The sequence below is a fragment of the Hyaena hyaena genome, unplaced genomic scaffold, assembly GCF_003009895.1.
Source record: "Hyaena hyaena isolate Hyena2069 unplaced genomic scaffold, ASM300989v1 scaffold_325, whole genome shotgun sequence".
In the NCBI taxonomy this organism is placed as follows: Eukaryota; Metazoa; Chordata; class Mammalia; order Carnivora; family Hyaenidae; genus Hyaena; species Hyaena hyaena.
This window is the reverse complement of record NW_024080957.1, coordinates 312,074-330,720: the sequence shown is the minus strand read 5'-3', so window position 1 is coordinate 330,720 and position 18,647 is coordinate 312,074. Positions and strand designations below refer to the sequence as shown.

Below are 18,647 nucleotides of genomic sequence, written 5' to 3'. Positions count from 1 at the left end.
GTCTTACTATGAGCTTATCGCTTCCCTTTAATGATCTTCATAAGTGAAAACATAAATACTGAACAATAGGCATGTTGGGAGAAACAAGGAATCAAACAAATTTACAAACCCTCATTGACGATACCAAAACCCTCAACTGATGCCAAAACAGCAAGGACCTGAGGAAGAACTGAGAGAAGTGAGGTAACCCTCTACAGGCAGTGAAGTGGAGGTAACCCTCCACAGGCAGTAATAGCTGAGCGGCTACAGAGGAATCCAGATGCAATAGCTGATAAAATGAATCTGGTACTCTAGGATATTTCTAGGTACTAACAAGGACACAAGTTCACAGGTATTAATGGGATTTAAGGGCTCTACTTAAAAAGGTTTTGGGTATATAGAGCATATATATCTAAAGGAAGGGCTCCATGAGCCAAATATACTTCAGCCTGAGTTTATTCTATCTTAAGGCAAAACACTTAGCTCCATTACCTATTCTTTTGTAGTTAAGAGTTAGCTGAAGTCTGAAATGAAAGAAATATTACTCTCTTTTCTGTGAAACAGTAATAATCTTGGCAAATTAAGATTCCATTGTTAAAACTAGTGGCTAAAACATCCAATTTATTTAAGCATATTGCTTATACTTAAATAAATAGATGGAAAAGTGGCTATTCCATTAATAGCATAATTTTATTTATCAAATGTGGTACAGCAGTTGATCGTGCTTTTTTTCTACAGTAGACAAAACTTGTGCAAACCTAGAGTTTTTGCTGACCACTGGAATTTAGTTATGTTAACAATCCACCATGATCTGAGGCACTTTTGGCAACCATGGGATCAACAAATTAAGTAAAATGACATATACTGGACAACTGTACTGGTCCAATGCCAGTAAGTAAATATCTGGGAGAATTCTCTTTCAATTTAACAACCAGATTTCTTTAATAGTCTCCTGATGTTTATCAAGAATCCAAGTAAGATCTGCATTTGAAAAATAGCAAGAAAATTTCATTAAGTTTTGAGTTTAAATTATGTTCATCAATTTTGTATTGGTTACCAAGAAAACATGTCTCCTTAAAATTAAAGGTTGTATTTTCACAGATGTAAGAACAAAAGATACGCCTTGATCACTGTGGCTGCCAAAAACTGACCAAAGATTTTCTGTGGTGATTTCATTTTTGAGAAAACAAACAGTTGTGAATTTCATTGACCTTTTAAGACTGATTTCTCAATATGCATACTGTAGCAAATACAAAGTAATCCACTTTTCAGAAGTTTGATGAAATGAGCAGAATGCTTGAGTTCAGAAGTTTGGTGAAATGAGCAGAACGCTTGAGTTGAGATAACAAGCAATGCTACATTTACTGAGTGTTTAGAAGGTCCCTCGTATGGCCAATCAAGCAGAATAGCTGATACACAGAGAAGTCCTCAAAAACAGCGGTCACCATAACCTTTTACTAATTTTTCAAAAATGACTAGTACATAGATGCTATACCACAAAACTAAACCATGCTTCATCTATTTTTCTCAAGCATTATAAAACTAAATTCCTATTTTCAATATTGTAAAAAATAGACTTGTCTTTTCCAAAGGATCCTGCTGTCCACATTGATGGATGTGTGCATTCCCTCTCATTACTGACCCTACAGATATAAATTATTTTTATCATTCCTTAAATCAAGTCTTACATAAAGTTGCATAACGCATGGAGTAAAAGAGGAATGAAAACAAAGCATGGAACCCTGTATAAGTGTGCTGACCCAAAAGCAATTACACCAACAGCCAGAGGAAGTGGAAATTGTGAAGTAGTCTTCAACAATTTACTGTAAAGAGACAGAGAAATATACATTATACAAACTACCTTGTAGGCAAAACCAGAATATGATGATCTTTTATACAGTTTTGAGGAAGTATTCTACATGGTGTTAGATGAAGCAATTTTTCATATAATTAATTTAACCATACATAATTTTTAAAAAGATCAATACAAGCTATATCTTAGCCAGAGAAATATACTAGCTGGACTTTTATTCAGCAATTCTACCTCTAAAAATTTACCCTTAGAAAAATAAGCAACATTTACTAAGACATAGCCATAGAAATATTTTGTTTAACCCAACAAAACAAAAACCCTCAACCAAATAAAAAGGGAATGATCCTTAATTCCTAACAGGACCAGTATTAAAACAACACTAAATCTTTTTAAAAGAAAAGGTTATTACTTTTTTATTCTGAAAACAAAAAAAAACTAGGAAAAGAAGGGTTAAAGCAATTTGTCTAAGGAAACAGGGCTATTAAATGGCAGAGCAAGATTTAAACCCCAGGTCTGCCTTATTCTAGAATATATACGAACATCTGCCAAAGTCAACTGAAAACAGGCTCCTAGTGCAAACAACCAGGAATGAAAAGTCACATTTTATTATGGAGAACTTTAAACATATACATAAGTGAGCTAAATGTATAATGAACCTCATGTACTCATCACCCCACTTCAAAAAGTATCAAGTGATGGCCAATCTTACTTCACCTATAATCCTATCCACTTCATTAATTCTGTACTTTTTAAAAAAGTTTGTTTATTTTAAGAGAGAGTGAGCAGGGGAGGGGTAAAGAGAGAAGGAGAGTGGGAGAATCCCAAGTAGGCTCCATGCTGTCAGCACAGAGCCTGACTTGGGGCTCGAACCAGTGAGATCATGACCTGAGCCAAAATCAAGAGTAGTCACTCAAATGACTGAACCACTCAGGTGTCCCTCCTTCTGTACTTTTCAGAAACAAATCTTATTAGACATCATACATTTTAAGGGCTAAATTTAAAAAAACACACATTATTATATGTAAAACCCATAATTAAGAAAACAAATATAGTACTTGCATATAAACTACATCTACATAAAACCATAATTACTATACAGTTATAGCTTTAACTTTAGGAACAGTCAAAATAATTAGAAATAACATGTTTCAGGCATCAAAAACTAGGAAGAGATACGAGAAAAAGAAAAGATTGAACTACTGTACCTGGATTTTATTGAAATAGTGTGAGTATTTCCAAGAATTGCCATAGTTGGAATAAGGATAAATGCCAAAGGTTTACATGGATCAGGACTAAGTTTAAAGTAATACCTATATCGAAGAGAAAAAAAAATCATCAAAGTACACTTAATCATTTCAAATTATCAAAATCAAACAAATTAATTAAATTTCAGAATATTTCATAGATATGAGAGCTCTAAACAGCTCATGAAATTCCTGATAAATAATTTTTTGCTACAGATCATCTTCATACCTGAGGTTTTATATGGAGAATTATGTTCAGAAACTACTAAAGGAAATGAAAATATCCATGTGACGGGGAGGGGCAGGAAGAGAGGGGGACAGAAAATCCCAAGCAGGCTCCGCACTTTCAGTTTGGAGCCCAATACAGGGCTTGATCTCATGAACAATGGTATCATGACCTGAGCTGAAATCAACCGACTGAGCCACCCACACACCTCAGCAATTCCTTAATAATAGTTATAGGAGTATCTGGGTGGTTTAGTAGGTTCACTGTTGACTCTTGGTTTCAGTCAGGTCATGATCTCGTGGTTCCTGAATTGAAGCACCACACAGGGCTCTGCACTGACAGTGTGGAGCCAGCTTGGGATTGATACTCTCTCTCTCTCTCAGTCTCTCTCAATATAAATAAACTTAAAAAAAATTTAATAGGTATATGTATGTCTGAAAGGTCATACAGAAATAATGTTTTTATAAAACAAATTATTTAAAATATATTAAAGCTGCTCTAGTTTAAAAGAAGACAAAAGTGAAGATTTCTATAAAGCAATTGTCCCTTATTTTCTTTTAAATCCAAATTCTCATCTCTGGCACTTACTGACAGTGAGACATCTATTTCAGAATCATAAATTTATGATCCTCAAATAATTTTCTCCCGAGACTTGTGAACAAAAAAAATCTGCATCTTGACTAAAATTAAGCACAAAGGATGACTATTAACATCTGGTAACTTGCTGATTTAATGTATCAAACTCTGACTTTTCAAAACATACACTTCTAGTATTTAGATAATTTGAAAATTTTATATTATTTCTGAAAACTAAGAGTAGGAGTTCAATTATTGGATGAGGTGGTCTATTTTTCAAAAACAAATTATAACTAAATATTCTAGAAACAGTCTTAGAGGGCATTTTCAGACTCTGATTTAAACTAGAACAATTACCATGTGGTAAGGCAAATGATGGTCATTTATTTTAGTTCAATGTTTGGTGCTCATTAGAAAAGTACACTTTTCTTCATTATTTCTAACATTTTTAAATGTAAGCATTTTCTTCCTCACTCTTATGTTTAAGAAAACATAAAACTGTTCATGAATTGAAAAATACTTGAAGCACTAGCATTATGAATACCTTGGTTCAGCAAAACAAAGCACATTTTCACATACGTCTAGACACACAGAAGATTAAAGGTAAAATAAAACATGATTCGCTCTTTTGGGCAGATTTTGAGGAAGTTTATATTCCCAAAGTTGATATTCTCACAGTAAGGGAAAAATTGTGAATATACTGAAAATAAATTTCAGGTGATACATAGCTTCCTGCTCTTGAGGAAGTATTATGAATCGTTAGGAATCTGAAGTCTCTACTTCCAGATATTTATTATTTGAACCACATACATTATAATTATATAAATAAAACGCACCTGAGATTCTTTAACCAGTAAATTAAAGATGGCATGCTGAGTAATACAATCCATGTTAATAAGTTAATCACAGTATTGTGCATGCGAAGACTATCTTCAGCATCATTGGCAGATAAATGAAGATAATGTACCGAAGAGTCTTTATGGTGATTTGATTTTTTTTCATTTCTCCTAGAGTGCTTGAGATTCTATAAAACAATAAAGTAAAAATAAGGTATTACGTAAAATTTATTATTTTGCTTAGAAACATTCCATTATTTAATGGCAAAATAAACACATCTTTCTATTACCAAACAGATAGAAAATACTGAAATTACTTTGCTCAAAAGTAATTTAAAGTGGTTATCATTATAAAACTTTTGTTCCTTTGACTTGCTATTTCCACTGCTGAGAATATATCTTCTAGGTAACTACTTAAAATTTAAAAGATAATTTGTAAAAATAAAAATTACATTTATTGAAAAAGACCAATTTAAAATTAGACAATCTAATTTCTAGGTTCAGTTATCTTAAAGTTACTTAAATTCATGACATCTTTTTAAAACACTGTAAAATACTAACTTAAAAAAATACAAAATGATGTTTTTCATTTCCCCATGTTCTTTTATACTACAGTGATGTAGAGCTTTGAAAATAAAACTTACCACCGCCTGGCCATTTTTAAAAGTTGTTAGGCTGGCTTGCAGATGAACAATCTAAGAAAAAGAAAAAACAGTTTAATTTCATTTTTACTTTGTTTTTTTTTTTTGTTTTTTTGTTTTTTTTACAAATAGTTTATTGTCAAATTAGTTTCCACATAACACTCAGTGCTCATCCCCACAAGTGCCCTCCTCCATGCCCATCCCCCCTTCCCCCCACATCCATCAGTCCTCAGTTTTTGTCAGCATTCAAGAGTCTCTCATGGTTTGCCTCTCTCCCTTTCCCCCACCATTTCCCCCCTTCTTCTCCCCCTTGTTCCTCCGTCAAGTTCCTCCTAATCCTCCTATACGTGCAAACATATGGTATTTGTCCTTCTCTGCCTGACTTATTTCGCTCAGCATAACACCCTCAAGGTCCATCCATGTTGCTACACATGGCCAGATTTCATTGTTTGTCATTGCCATGTAGTATTCCATGGTATAGATAAACCACATCTTCTTGATCCATTCATCTGTTGATGGACACTTAGGCTCTTTCCATGTTTTAGCTATTGTGGAGAGTGCTGCTATGAACATTGGGGTACACGTGCTGACTGTCAGCTCAGAGCCTGGAGCCTGTTTCAGAGTCTGTGACTCCCTCTCTCTCTGACCCTCCGCTGCTCACGCTGTGTCTCTCTTTCATTTTTACTTTGAAACAAAAAAACATTTTATTACAATTGAGAAGCATTATAATCTCAAATTTAAAGAAATCTAGAAAACTAAAAATACTTCTCAATACTTTCCAAATTTCCTTTGGAAAATTGAAAATAATCTATAATGTGCATGTATTAGTGTTAAAAAACAGATGTAAATAAACTTTGTTCAAAAAAGAAAAAAAACATAATCCATTCTATTATCAACTGTCTCTACAGAAGACTAATGAGGAAAGTATGCAGTTGTATAACCTAGATTTTCCTGCAAAGCTGTCAGCCTTCTTGGAGTGTTTTTTCTCCTTCTCAGTAAAACCATCAGACTAATTATTTTCTCCCTGTCTTCTGATTCTTTAGCAACCTCTGTTAACATTCTACATTATCTCAGTACATTTGATAGCTTGATCTCACTGACATAATTTTTTGTTTACTATCCATAATCAAAGAGGTATGAATAAAAACTGCTCTAGTAAAATATTTTTTTAAAAAGCTAACATTGCTTGCAAGAGCAAGAAGCAATGTGAAACAGGTTATATTTTCTTCCCCTTTTTTAAAATACACTAACCAAACTCAGATTAATAATTTCAGCTTTACAGTTAACTACATTTTTTAAATAACTGAGATATTTTAAAAAACCTTCTACACTTAAGCCTGTTAGAGAATAGAAGGTTACTACAGCTGTAATTAAAATTTTTGTTAACACCAAAGGAAATTCTATGCCTGCCTGACCCAAAGCCCAGCCATTCTGACTTCAGTGATGTGACATACCTTAAACACATAATAAAGATAAGTAAGAAGTATGGCAAATGCTCCACAAGTTGTCCAACTAACTATGATCAAAATAATTGTCAAAAAGGGCAAGTCTGGTGATACCATCTTGATATCTTTAGGAAGTTCAGGGGGCCTGGAAAAAAACAAGAATAAAGCTTTTACAAGTATGTTTAACAGTTACTTATATGGTCACATATAAGAAGAAAACAATTCAGTACTCTCCCAGGTCCTCCTGCTTCTTAGTATGCAAGTACCATAAGGTAAGCAGTAAAATATTTTTCCATAAAGGCAAGGGATGACACATATTTGATTGTAAATTCTATAATACTCTGTGATAGCTCCTCTTTCACTTAGATACTATGGCTGATACTTATACTAACAATGTTGCTACAAAGAATCATTAATTATAGGCCTTGTGCCATGTATTTCTGATCTTGATAAGAGGAAAAATAGTTTTCTATTTCTTAAAGTCTCAAGATCACTCAGACAATGTGATGCTATTAGTGTCAAAAGCATCTCAGAAGGGTGAAGGAAGAAGAATCAGACCATAACCCCTCTATGACAGTAAATCATGTAACATGTCCGGTGAGGAGCAATGGCAATGGAAACTAGGTCAGCGGTTTATTAGAAAAGCCTACCAGTAACTTCAAACTGTGTCTCAGAACCCGTAATAAAACTCTAGGCAATGTTTTTGGAGTTTTTATGCATTTCATCTAATATGACCTTAAATATCTTGATTGGAATCTACTGCCCTCAGGTTTGACTGAAAGTTAGCATATACAAGCATTGCCAGAGAAACACTTCTTCCCTGGAAAGTTTTACAACCATAAAAATTAAAACCACGTAATTCTGTAATCTGTCACGTTTTTTTTTAAAGTAATGTCAACCCACATGTGTGGCTCTAACTCATGACCCTAAGCTCAAGAGTTACACACTCTACCAACTGAGCTAGCACAGCATCCCTCTGTCAAACTTTTTTGATTAACTCTTGGCAATAAGGTCAAACTCATATATAGCATTTAACTTGCAATAATATTTTTTAATAAAAGTTTTATTTAGATATAACTTTGAACATTAACCCATGTTTTTATAGTCATACATCTTTCCTTAGAAATTATAGTTTAGTGAAAGCAAATTAAATTTGAGGATCCCTATCAAATTATAATTTTTTACTTAAGAGCAATGAGAAAGCTTTTAGTCATTCTTTACCTTTTGAAAACTAGCCATAATGAAGAAAGGAGTCTCACAGATGTAGAAGAAAGCAGACCACCCCAGTAGGCAGTACATGTTCCAAACAAAAAGAGAATCAAGGATACCAGGGGAAAACACATACTCTGACTAGTTAAAACGATGGCATCTAATTCTGGCAACAATAACAAATCCCATAATTCCTTAAACCATTTATACCTGTGGATAAAAGAAAACATTCAATAAAGGCAAAAAAAAAATTCAACAACTGACATTCAAGTATTTAGTATCTGAGGTGTTTGACCATTTAGAGAGTCCCCAAAGTTCAATGATACTCAATTCACAATTATACTGGAAAACAAATTTCAATTCTTTGTAGAGAACAAGTCATGTATCTTCCAAGTAAGTCTACTGATCTTCAAGGAGCTGAATCCTAAGTCTCGATAGAATTCTACTGCCCTATATTGATCGTTGTAATGAAGTAACAAGTGATCTTTTTTTAAAGTTAGAAAATCAACAATAATTGTAATGACAGAAGAAAAGAGATCTTAACCAAAAACCCACAAAATGTGAATAAAAATGGAATGTTAAGTGTGGTAGAGAGATCCAAAATATACTTCTATGGGGAGAAAAAGTGATCTGAGACACCATTTCATCAATACCCTGGTTTGTGGTCATGAATCTGGGATACTCAGAGATCATGGACCATGTACATCTGTTTGCAAATGTTAAAAGTCTGGTATATTTACAGACTAAGTTTCTACAATTGATATATACATATAATTTTAAACCTTTGAATTGGTTATAGTATTAAAGTAAATGTTGATATACACATTAGGCCTTTGCCTAAAAGAAAAATCCCATTTAATAAAACATATTTATGAAAATTTATATTACATTATGGGGCCAAACATGTTTTATGTATATAAAACAATTAAAATAATTTTCACAGATAATAAAACTTACCCCAACAGGAACTTAATCATAAGTACAAAAGGATCGACTTTATATGGCTTGGCTTCTTTATCTAACATAGTTGCATATTCTAAGCAGTGACCTGGTGATTAAAAAAAATTGTATGTAGTAAAGAATTCATAGTGATCAAGTATAGACTTATACACTGACTGCACTATCTGTAAGAGCAGCACATTTCTTCTTAGAATGCAAGGGTCATTACTATCAAAAAGACTTTCTTCAAGAGTTTAAAAATTAATGTAATTCAATAGATTTCATATAAAAGGACACATTCAATCACTTGTGAAAGAGCTTCAGGAAGCCAAAGCTCAGTTTCACCATTTGTATTTTCACAAAGCTACAAAGGTGATTAAAAAAAAAAAAAAAAACAACACCAACAACTCTACGGAGATATAATTCTTATACCACACAATTCAAAGTATATGCAATTCAGTGGTTTTTAAGCATTCACAGATATGCCTTCCTCACCACAATCAGTCTTAGAATATTTTATTACTTCCAGAACAAACTTTGTTCCCCTTAACTGTCACCTCCAATGTCTGTCTCCCTATTCCCAGGCAACAACTAATATACTTTCTGTCTTTATAGGCTGGCCTATTCTGAACATTTCATACAAATGAAACCATGGAGTATGTGGTCCTTTGTGATGAGCTTTCACTTGGCATGTTTCCAAGATTCATCCACACTGTAGCACATATTATTTATCCATTTATCAGCTGACGGATATTTGCGTTGTTTCCACTTTTTGGGATACTATTAATAGTGCTCTTGTGAACATTTATGTACAAATTTAGTGTGGGTGTATGTTTACATTTTTCTTGGGTATATAACTAGGAGTATCGTTCCTGAGTCATAGTGTAGCTGCCAGACTACTCTCCAAAACACCTATACCATTTTACATTTCCAAAAACAGTGTATGAAGGTTAAAATGAATACTAAAGGCAGACTTGAAACTGTAAGTTATTGGAATGAGCGGCTGCAGAAGGATTTGGCAAGACGGAGATGGTGGAGGATATTTTTGGACTACTTTTACATATTTTGGTCCCACTCTCTCCCTATCTCTTACTATCCAAGTCCAAAAGTGTGTGAGGGCTTTACAAAGTAGGCTCCTGGGAAACTATTCTAATTGCTATAGACTGGGAAAGGTTTTGTGCAATGTAGTATATATTCTGTATTTGACTCTCCAGATCCATTCCATCTCTACCCTTTACTTTGCTCTGAATTCTGGGAGGCTGACTTCAGTTCAGTGAATAATAGGCCCTGGAAAATAAGGAGAAATAAAGTAAGTGTATTTATTTCCTGCCTTTCTTCCTGCTGACAGTGGCTAGAGCTGCAAGTAATGCTGCCCTCTCCTATAGCTCTCTCTAGGCTTGCTCCCTCTCTTGCCCTAGTCCTGAGGAATATCAGATGGCTCTGTTGCTAATCTGGCACATTATCATTTCTTATTGGTTTCCCTTAAACCATCACACATCTTTCAAATAGTCCCTTCATTAAAATACACTCTCATTTATTCCATTCAGTGTGCCAGGACCCGATACAACCCAAACATTACACTGAATACCTATTGTGTACTTGACACTAAGTTAGGCACCAGGAATGGGATGGAGAACAAAATCCCCATCACTGAGACTCTACCTCTTAAGACATCCTCAGAAGAGAGGGAAAAACTTCAGACACAAAAGTATAAAATGGAAAAGCCCAGTAAGGAATCTTCTTGGGTATTTCCTAAAAATAGAGGATCTCAAACCCTTGTAAACTTAAGAGATGGGTTGTGAATCTTCAAGACATTGAGGTATTCCTTAACCACATGAGAGATAAATAAATAGAAATGAAGCACTGAAGAAGAGAGGAGAAATAGAAACATTCTTACCTGTTGAGAAAAGAGAGTGTAACTGTCCTCCATAAGCAAGAAGGATACTAGATATAACATAAGCAGGAAGAGCTCCACCATGAAATCTAACTATCTAGAAAACAGGAAAATCAAAGGGTAACTTTTGAATATTCATGTTAATGAAATAAATGTACTTTCACAAGAAATAAAAATGTCTTTATTCACTTTTTATCCTTCCTGACATTGCCACCGAGGTATACTTCAGTGACGGGTACCAAAACTCTAAGTAAAATAAATGTTAAGAATATACAGCATGTTAGAAACATGTTATCAGAATTTTTCATAAAGGCATTAACAAAAATATATATAATTGAGCAGCATAGGCTACAAACTTTTTTTACAAGGTACATTTAGTGAACATTTATTTAATGTTTCAGGCTTGATACTAAACATTTTATATGCATTATCTCATGCTCTCCTCCCATAAATCCTGAGGTAATTCTTATCCCTATTTTATAGATGTAGAAATTCAGGCACAGGGAGCCCAAGTAACTTGCACAATTAAAAATGTAAAAGACAATCAAATTGTTAACTCTTAATGTTCTCATCAGTAAGATGGAGGCAACAGCAGTACTTAACTTATAGGTGTTTTAAGGTTTAAAGATGTTCATTTTTATAAAGCATTTAGAATATTAAACATGATAAGCTATCAGAAAACATTAGTTATTACAGACATGCCTCATTTTATAATTTTCTTCACTGTACTTTGCAGATTAAAAAAATTATTATTATTTTTTTTTACAACTTGAAGGTCTGTGGCAACTGGCACTGAGGAAGTTTACTGGTGATATTTTTCCAAAAGAATTTGCTCACTTTGTGTCTGTGTCACTTTTGATAATGCTCATAATATCTCAAACTTTTTCATTATTATAATGATCTATGATGATTAATGACAACTCATGGAAAGCTCAAATAATGGTTAGCATTTTTTTAGCAATTAAGGTTTAAAAATAAATGTATGCATTTTTTTTCGACATAATACCACTGCACACTTAATGGTCTACAGTATAGTGTAAACATAACCTTTATATGTACTTTTATATCACTTGAGTTGCTCTATTACAACACAATTATTGTGGTAGAATTGAATTCACGACTTCAAGGTATATGCCTGTCAATATTTCTTAAACAGAAAGCTTTTAAAAGGGGGAAAATTGAGCTCTTTTTATGTACTTGGAACTAAAGTTAAAAATTATTCATAGATAAATGACTATGAAAATCTAATTTATTTGGTCTTTCCCAATTTAGAAAGTATACCATCTGTGTATTGCACTCAGTGTGCTTGGCTCTGGGATTATAAGGGTGAGCAATGTCTAAAGAGTTTACAATGTAGTAACTTTGCTGTAATCTCATTAACAATTTAACACTCAGTCTCATTAGGTGCTTTAACTTCAAAGTCCTGGAGTTCTAAGGAAAGATGATGCAATAGAATTCCAGAGTATTCATTTACTCACTTAGCCACTAACATTTAAACAAATCCAAGTCTCACCCTCAAAACAGTGACAACACCTTCCCTTCACTCTACTCCCCTTCCCTCTCTAGTTACTGCCTTTTTCTTCCCTGTCTCTCATTACTAAACTTCTCAAGAGCTTGATGTACTATCTCTCCTCTTTATCTACTCACTCCTAATCTTTTGCTTGCATCTACCAAAATAACACTAATGCTCCATGGACCCTTTTTCTGGGGTATGCCTGTATTAAACTTCTAGGTCCTTCAGTGTCTTTATAAATTGTGTGGAATGGGATTTAACCCAAAGCCTAAATTCATAACCATTATGTTAGTGCCTCAAGACATCTTATCAGCTGATCTAATTTCTATAAAAATATATAGATAAAACAAAAGTGTTAAATTCTTTTAATGTTGAAGTTTTATTTTTTTCAGCATAAAAAATTTATTCTGCTCTGTAAGCATCTTTTAATATTGAAGTTTTAAAAGGAAATTAAAGCATGTTCTCCATTCCACAGAATTAAAAAAAATGTATAGGCTCTCCTGGCAATCTGATGAAAGCTACAGAAATGCATGTTTAAACAAAACGGCATGTAAAATTTCAAGAAGTTCAAGGTGCCCCTGAACCTCCTTCATGGATTTACAGGTGAAGATTAGAAACACTCAGAAAAACACTTATTGTCCATACTCATAATTTACAATTATAGCTTTGAGTGGAGGGAGAAGAGTTGAGCAAAAGGGAAAAGGTCATTTTTCTATTACTAAGTGATACCCAATGCCTGCTAATGACATGCTGGGAAATATATACCATTCTTCACTTATCAATAATAGAAGCAAAGTTAGGCAGCATCCAGCCTTAGAGTCAGACTCCAGGGTTTAGACTACAGCTCTGCCTCTCACTAGCTTTGTGTTGTTGAGCAAGTTACTTTAACCTTCTTTTTCTCTATGCCTTTCTCAGTAAAATGGAGATAAACAGTATTTACCTCACAGGGAGTTTGAGGCTTAAATGTGTTCATCTGTATAAAGTATTTGGAATAGTAACTGGTACAGGTAGGTGGATCAGAAAATACTGGCTGTTATTAATAACTTTTAATGTTCTTCACTGTCTTTGGAAATCTTCTAAGACTTCCTATACAGTATTCTGAACATAACAGTTCTTTGTAGTGGCTGTCATTGAGTATTAAGTATTATACTGGGTCACAGATACAGCTCATATAAAGTATAATCCAACAATCCTAAACTGGTTTCCATGGGTCATATTTAAATCATAGACATGATTCATTTGGTTTAGTATTTGGCCCAGTATTTCTTTACACTTCAAATTAGACGCCAACATTAACATTTTTTTTAATCTAAAAATCCAGACTTCACTTATCTTAAAACCTAAACATCTGGCAACATTAGACTTCATTCCTATACCAAAATGATTTACTAATTTATATAATTCTCTTGAGAAAGTAACTTCTGGTTTATTCCTTGTCATCTCTTTCATTAGAGTAGACTAAAGAATATGTAAATATTTTTCTCTTTCCTTTTTTTGGAAAAAAAAGTTAATTTTATGGAAAGCTGTCTAATCAAAAGCTAAAGATTCTCCCAAGCAAGGTTTCTCTTTATTCCTTTTCTCAGTCTTCTTTGAGTCAGCAACATTGAAAATATGTACACTATATATAACTTCAATTCATTTTCCTATTCTCAAGCTAAATTTTGAAACAAACATGAAGAAAGAACACCTTATATCTTTTGAGTAATCTAAGGACTAATTACCACAAATTCTTTGACATTTAAAAAAGTACCCACCGTTGATTCTGTAACACCTACATATCTTGATTTTTTAGATAAATTTCCATGTCTACACGAGAAAACTAGTGTATCCTTCTTTGGGAGACATATAATTTTGCTTTACTATCAAGTATCAAGCTAACTTGACTTTTTTTGTCACTAATCTGAATTATGAGCCATAGGGATGATATGAGTAAGAGAGTATGCCTATACCACTGTGTACACTAACATGCCTTTTGGACATACTAAAAATACAGCAGTATCAATTCTTCCCCTATATTTCAAGGCATAAATTTTCTTAATAAAGGTTCCTTAACAATCTAGAGTATTTCTTAGAACTATGATCCATGACTATTTTCCACTTTATACCAATATTTAATCTTCTCTTTCTAATGTAGCACATTTTACATAGTAACTTAGAATTTTCTAATGCTCACAAATTTAAAAATAATTACAATCTAGCTCTCACCAAGTTGCTGTGAGAATCAAATGAGATAATGCATATAAAAATTGATTTAATTTTAATTTGGAAGGCTTATAAATATAGAATGAGTTAAGTTTTAAAAATTCTGCTATGCCTGAATTACAAAACACAACACACCATAAAATAAAATAAAATTAACAGAAGGAACAATAAAATTTTAATGAAATTTATTTATTTTTAATGTTTATTTTTGAGAGATAGAGCATGAATGGGAGAGGGGTAGAGAGAGAGGGAGACACAGAATCTGAAGCAGGCTCCAGGCTCTGAGCTGTCAGCACAGAGCCTGACGTGGGCCTCAAACCCATGAACCTTGAGATCATGACCTGAGCTGAATTTGTATGCTTCACCGACTGAGCCACCCATGCACCCCAAAATTTTAGTGAATTTTAAAAGTAGTATATAATTTTTCTGACTAATCAATACTATTATTTATGTCCAGGTTATACAATTCTGTAAAGTATAATGATGTTGAATAATTTAGTAATACTACTACTTGATAAGTTATTTTTGTAACACTATTTATGAATTATACTCCCCAAAAGAATTTAAAATATTTCAACATGTTTATTTTTATTTATTCATTTGTTAAAGTTTATTTATTTTGAGAGAGTGAGCACATGTGTGAGTGGGGGAGGAGCAGAGAGAGGGAGAGAACCCCAAGCAAATTGTGCACTGTCAGCACAGAGCCCAACGTGGGGCCCACTCTCACAAACCAGGAGATCAAGACCTGAGATGAAATCAAGAGTTGGATGCTTAACCTGACTGAGCCACCCAGGGGCTGCAATATATATTTTTAATACAGTTTCCTTTTTATTTTTTACAAACTAAGCACACACAGCATAAAACGTCATTTGAAAATGTTTGTTTATATAACACAGCCTAAAATTTTATTGGACTTATATTGACTTATAGCACAGTATGAGCAACATAAAATCTTAACATGACATTAATTTAGCCAAAAATATTAGTTTGTTTGAAAATCAGGAATCAGCTCTCAATTCTTAGGAATGAAACCATCACCTTAAAGCCAGAGGTGGCCAACTATGACCTATCTATGAAGAATGGTTTTTGGATTGTATTAAAGCAGAAGAAAGAAGGAAAAGGAGAAAGATGGGAAAAAAAAAAAAAGAAGCAACTGTAGCAGTAGTAGCAGCAAGAGACCATATTTGGTATGTTAAAATATTTTATTATCTGGCCCTTTTACAGGAAGAGTTTGCAACCTGTGCCTTATAGTATCTATTCACAAGGCAATCAATAAATCAACCAGATATCTCTTACCTGTCCAAGTATTTGTGAAAAGGAAGTCTTAACTGTCACCTAGTTTAAAATAATTGTAAGAAAAGAAGTTATTTCTCCTAAGCCCTTCTAGTTCACATTTTATTAAAATGAACAATTCTGCACATCTCTAAGCATAATTGCTAATTTATTTATAATGACCAACCTAAAGGCACTTATGGTCTTAAAAGAATCCTCTGATCCAGAAATTTTAATTTGTAATAAGTGTAGTTCTATTGTTCAATACATTTTCCTATATTCTAGTTCTTTGATAATTGGCTGAATGCTATGGTACATGTGGTAGGTAACCCTTTACTAACTAAAATTTTTGATTCACCTGAATATCTTAGTACCAGGTCATACAATCTAAAGCAATTTACTGATTGAGTCCAGAAGCTATACATATGTATGCTGAACAATGAAGCACAAATTTACCTACTACACAACTAATATTTTAAAAATCTAAAACCTTAACTGTGCAGCCCTAAGTGTAGTTAAGCTAAGCCACTTCTGAGTAAATTTCATAAAAACAAGTTTCACCTGATATAAGACTAGGAAAAATGGAGTACATTTGGTAAAATTTAAGCCAAAACAATGTATTAAAAAGAAATTCATCACTAATTATCTCTATTATAAATACACCCTTTTTGATATTAACAAGTTTGGGAAAAGGAGATATGTATGTTATATGGAAATTATGGAATGACTATTCATAATACTTTAAAAATGTAAAATAGTTATAAAAACATTGATATTTTGAAAGTGCAGTATCTGGAGCCAAGTTATTATGCAATTCTCACTATCACGATTAGAACTATGAAGACACATGTTAAAAACCATTACACCCCTACAAAATCTTTCAATGTTAAAAACAAGGAAGCTACCAAACCATTAATAAATTCCATGAAATCTAAAGTAACTCCTAATTTAGGTTCAACTGAAATTTGTTGCTACAAACAGATTCCATGCATTTAACCTACCAATTCTAGTTTACCCAAGAAAGTCAGTTCAAATGAAGAATCAAAATAAGGTTGATTTAAACGAATTTAATAGAAATAAGATATTTCACATAAACCAGAAACCAGCATTAAATGTATATGTACTTCAATCCCTTAAGCCTGGAATCCTTAAAACCTGACACATTCAAATACAGAGGGACTCTTGTAGTTCACGAATCCATAAAGGTAAATGTTACTTAAGTCTATTTCCCTTCTCTTACATCAGAGATCTGCTGATTACAAAACAAACAAAATAGGCACTACACTGCTCATTAATGGCTAACATTTAAAAAGCTAATTAAAAGGAAAAAAGATTCTTAAGTTTATCCAATAGAGCTGGAAACCAATATACATCATGTCAATTACTGCAGCAAAGCCGTGTCAGCTGATTTCGTGATGTTCTTTAATTTACAGAGGATTCTGGACTTTGGGTTTCTAAATTTAGAAGGTTAATCTACAGTCTCAATTTTTAGTTTATTTTCTACTACTTATTAAAATGTATACTTTCAAGGGTCCAGCTAGGAAGATACTGAGGTGGTGCTAACAGGCAAAACACAGAATATTTAAAGCATCATAAGTGTCTATTTTGTATATTTATTAGCTTCCATGTTGCCATATTTGAGACTAATATAAAAATATATTTCCTATTTATTCTATAACTAAATCTTAAAAAGTAAGCAAACATAAACTTACTTCATACTGACAGTCTGAAGATGTGTACATTTTTAATAATGCTACATGACTGTCATTTTCTGGTTGAGCAATATGGAGTTTCAGAGAAATTTCTGTGGAAGATGGTACCCTGAAAAGATAATTGAAATATAATTTTCAAATATAAACTGCTGTTAACTAACCATTGCTAAGTCAATCCTCACACAACACAATGAAATATTGGAGAGAATGACACATATCAGATACACTATTAAAAATGGGACACTTTTCTAATCCTATCACAGTTGTTTGCTCATTACTCTAGGATAGAAGTTGAGGATAGTCTAGGAAGGGGTTGATATTCCAAGCAAGTAAGGTTTAAATTCTAGATTATTTAGATAAGAATACTACATTATCTTATGAGCACAATGCTACATAAAGGATAGTTACATTTTATTAAGAAGCACTTAGTTTCATTAAAATTTCACTATGATTTAGATAAAATAAGCAGAATATGTATTATTCAAAAACATCAAAGTTTAAGATAAATTCATATACTCACTGTGCAATAGTTAGAGAATCTTCATAAGACCAAGGAATATGAAGTTTATAGATACTAGTTATTTCTTCTGTGAAAACATAAATGAAATATGTTACTAACCTTATGTTACATTAAATGTTACATAAACTACAATAATACCTAATTACAGTTACCATTTCATAAAAAAAAAAACCCAGTAAGAATTGTATGACATAAGAAATTATATAGAGAATTATTAACTAATACTATTTAATCAGACCTAAAAAAGATATTAGAGCATATGGGAAGTACTAAAAAACTGAAAAAAGAAAACCCCTAAATCTGAGTTACTACTATTGTGAGGTAGAAAGATATATAGTATTTTTAAAAATGTGATTATTTAACTTGATACATTTGAAGATGCTTAGTGTTAAGAAAGGGTCTATGTTAAATTTGTTGGAAACATAAACAGTTTTTCTATCATATATTTAATTTTAATTCACATAAATACATAAAATAATAAGCACTACAGAAAATTCAAGTTAAGACCTATTGATTCTTCAAATGACAATACTGTTCTTCTCAGAAAATACACTTACCTTTGACTCCCGAGCACTTGCTTACTATGTTGATTTTAAAAGCTTGGTATATCTAATAAGCGTTTGATC

At 32.8% G+C, this 18,647-nt stretch overlaps 1 protein-coding gene across 1 annotated transcript in view; it reads right to left on the bottom strand.

Annotated features, from left to right (window-relative positions):
* Window positions 1–594: 594 nt before the first annotated feature.
* PGAP1 (post-GPI attachment to proteins inositol deacylase 1) overlaps window positions 595–18,647 on the bottom strand; it is a 75,350-nt gene continuing 57,297 nt past the window's right edge. The window contains exons 16-27 of the mRNA XM_039248954.1: window positions 18,579–18,630; window positions 18,022–18,088; window positions 17,502–17,610; window positions 15,814–15,852; window positions 10,806–10,899; window positions 8,927–9,017; window positions 7,982–8,179; window positions 6,770–6,905; window positions 5,319–5,369; window positions 4,675–4,862; window positions 2,998–3,102; window positions 595–1,802 (exon numbers count right to left, since the gene is read on the bottom strand). Coding sequence (XP_039104885.1) covers window positions 1,664–1,802; window positions 2,998–3,102; window positions 4,675–4,862; window positions 5,319–5,369; window positions 6,770–6,905; window positions 7,982–8,179; window positions 8,927–9,017; window positions 10,806–10,899; window positions 15,814–15,852; window positions 17,502–17,610; window positions 18,022–18,088; window positions 18,579–18,630 — 1,269 coding nt within the window. The 3' untranslated portion in view covers window positions 595–1,663. The remainder of the gene's footprint in view (window positions 1,803–2,997; window positions 3,103–4,674; window positions 4,863–5,318; window positions 5,370–6,769; window positions 6,906–7,981; window positions 8,180–8,926; window positions 9,018–10,805; window positions 10,900–15,813; window positions 15,853–17,501; window positions 17,611–18,021; window positions 18,089–18,578; window positions 18,631–18,647) is intronic.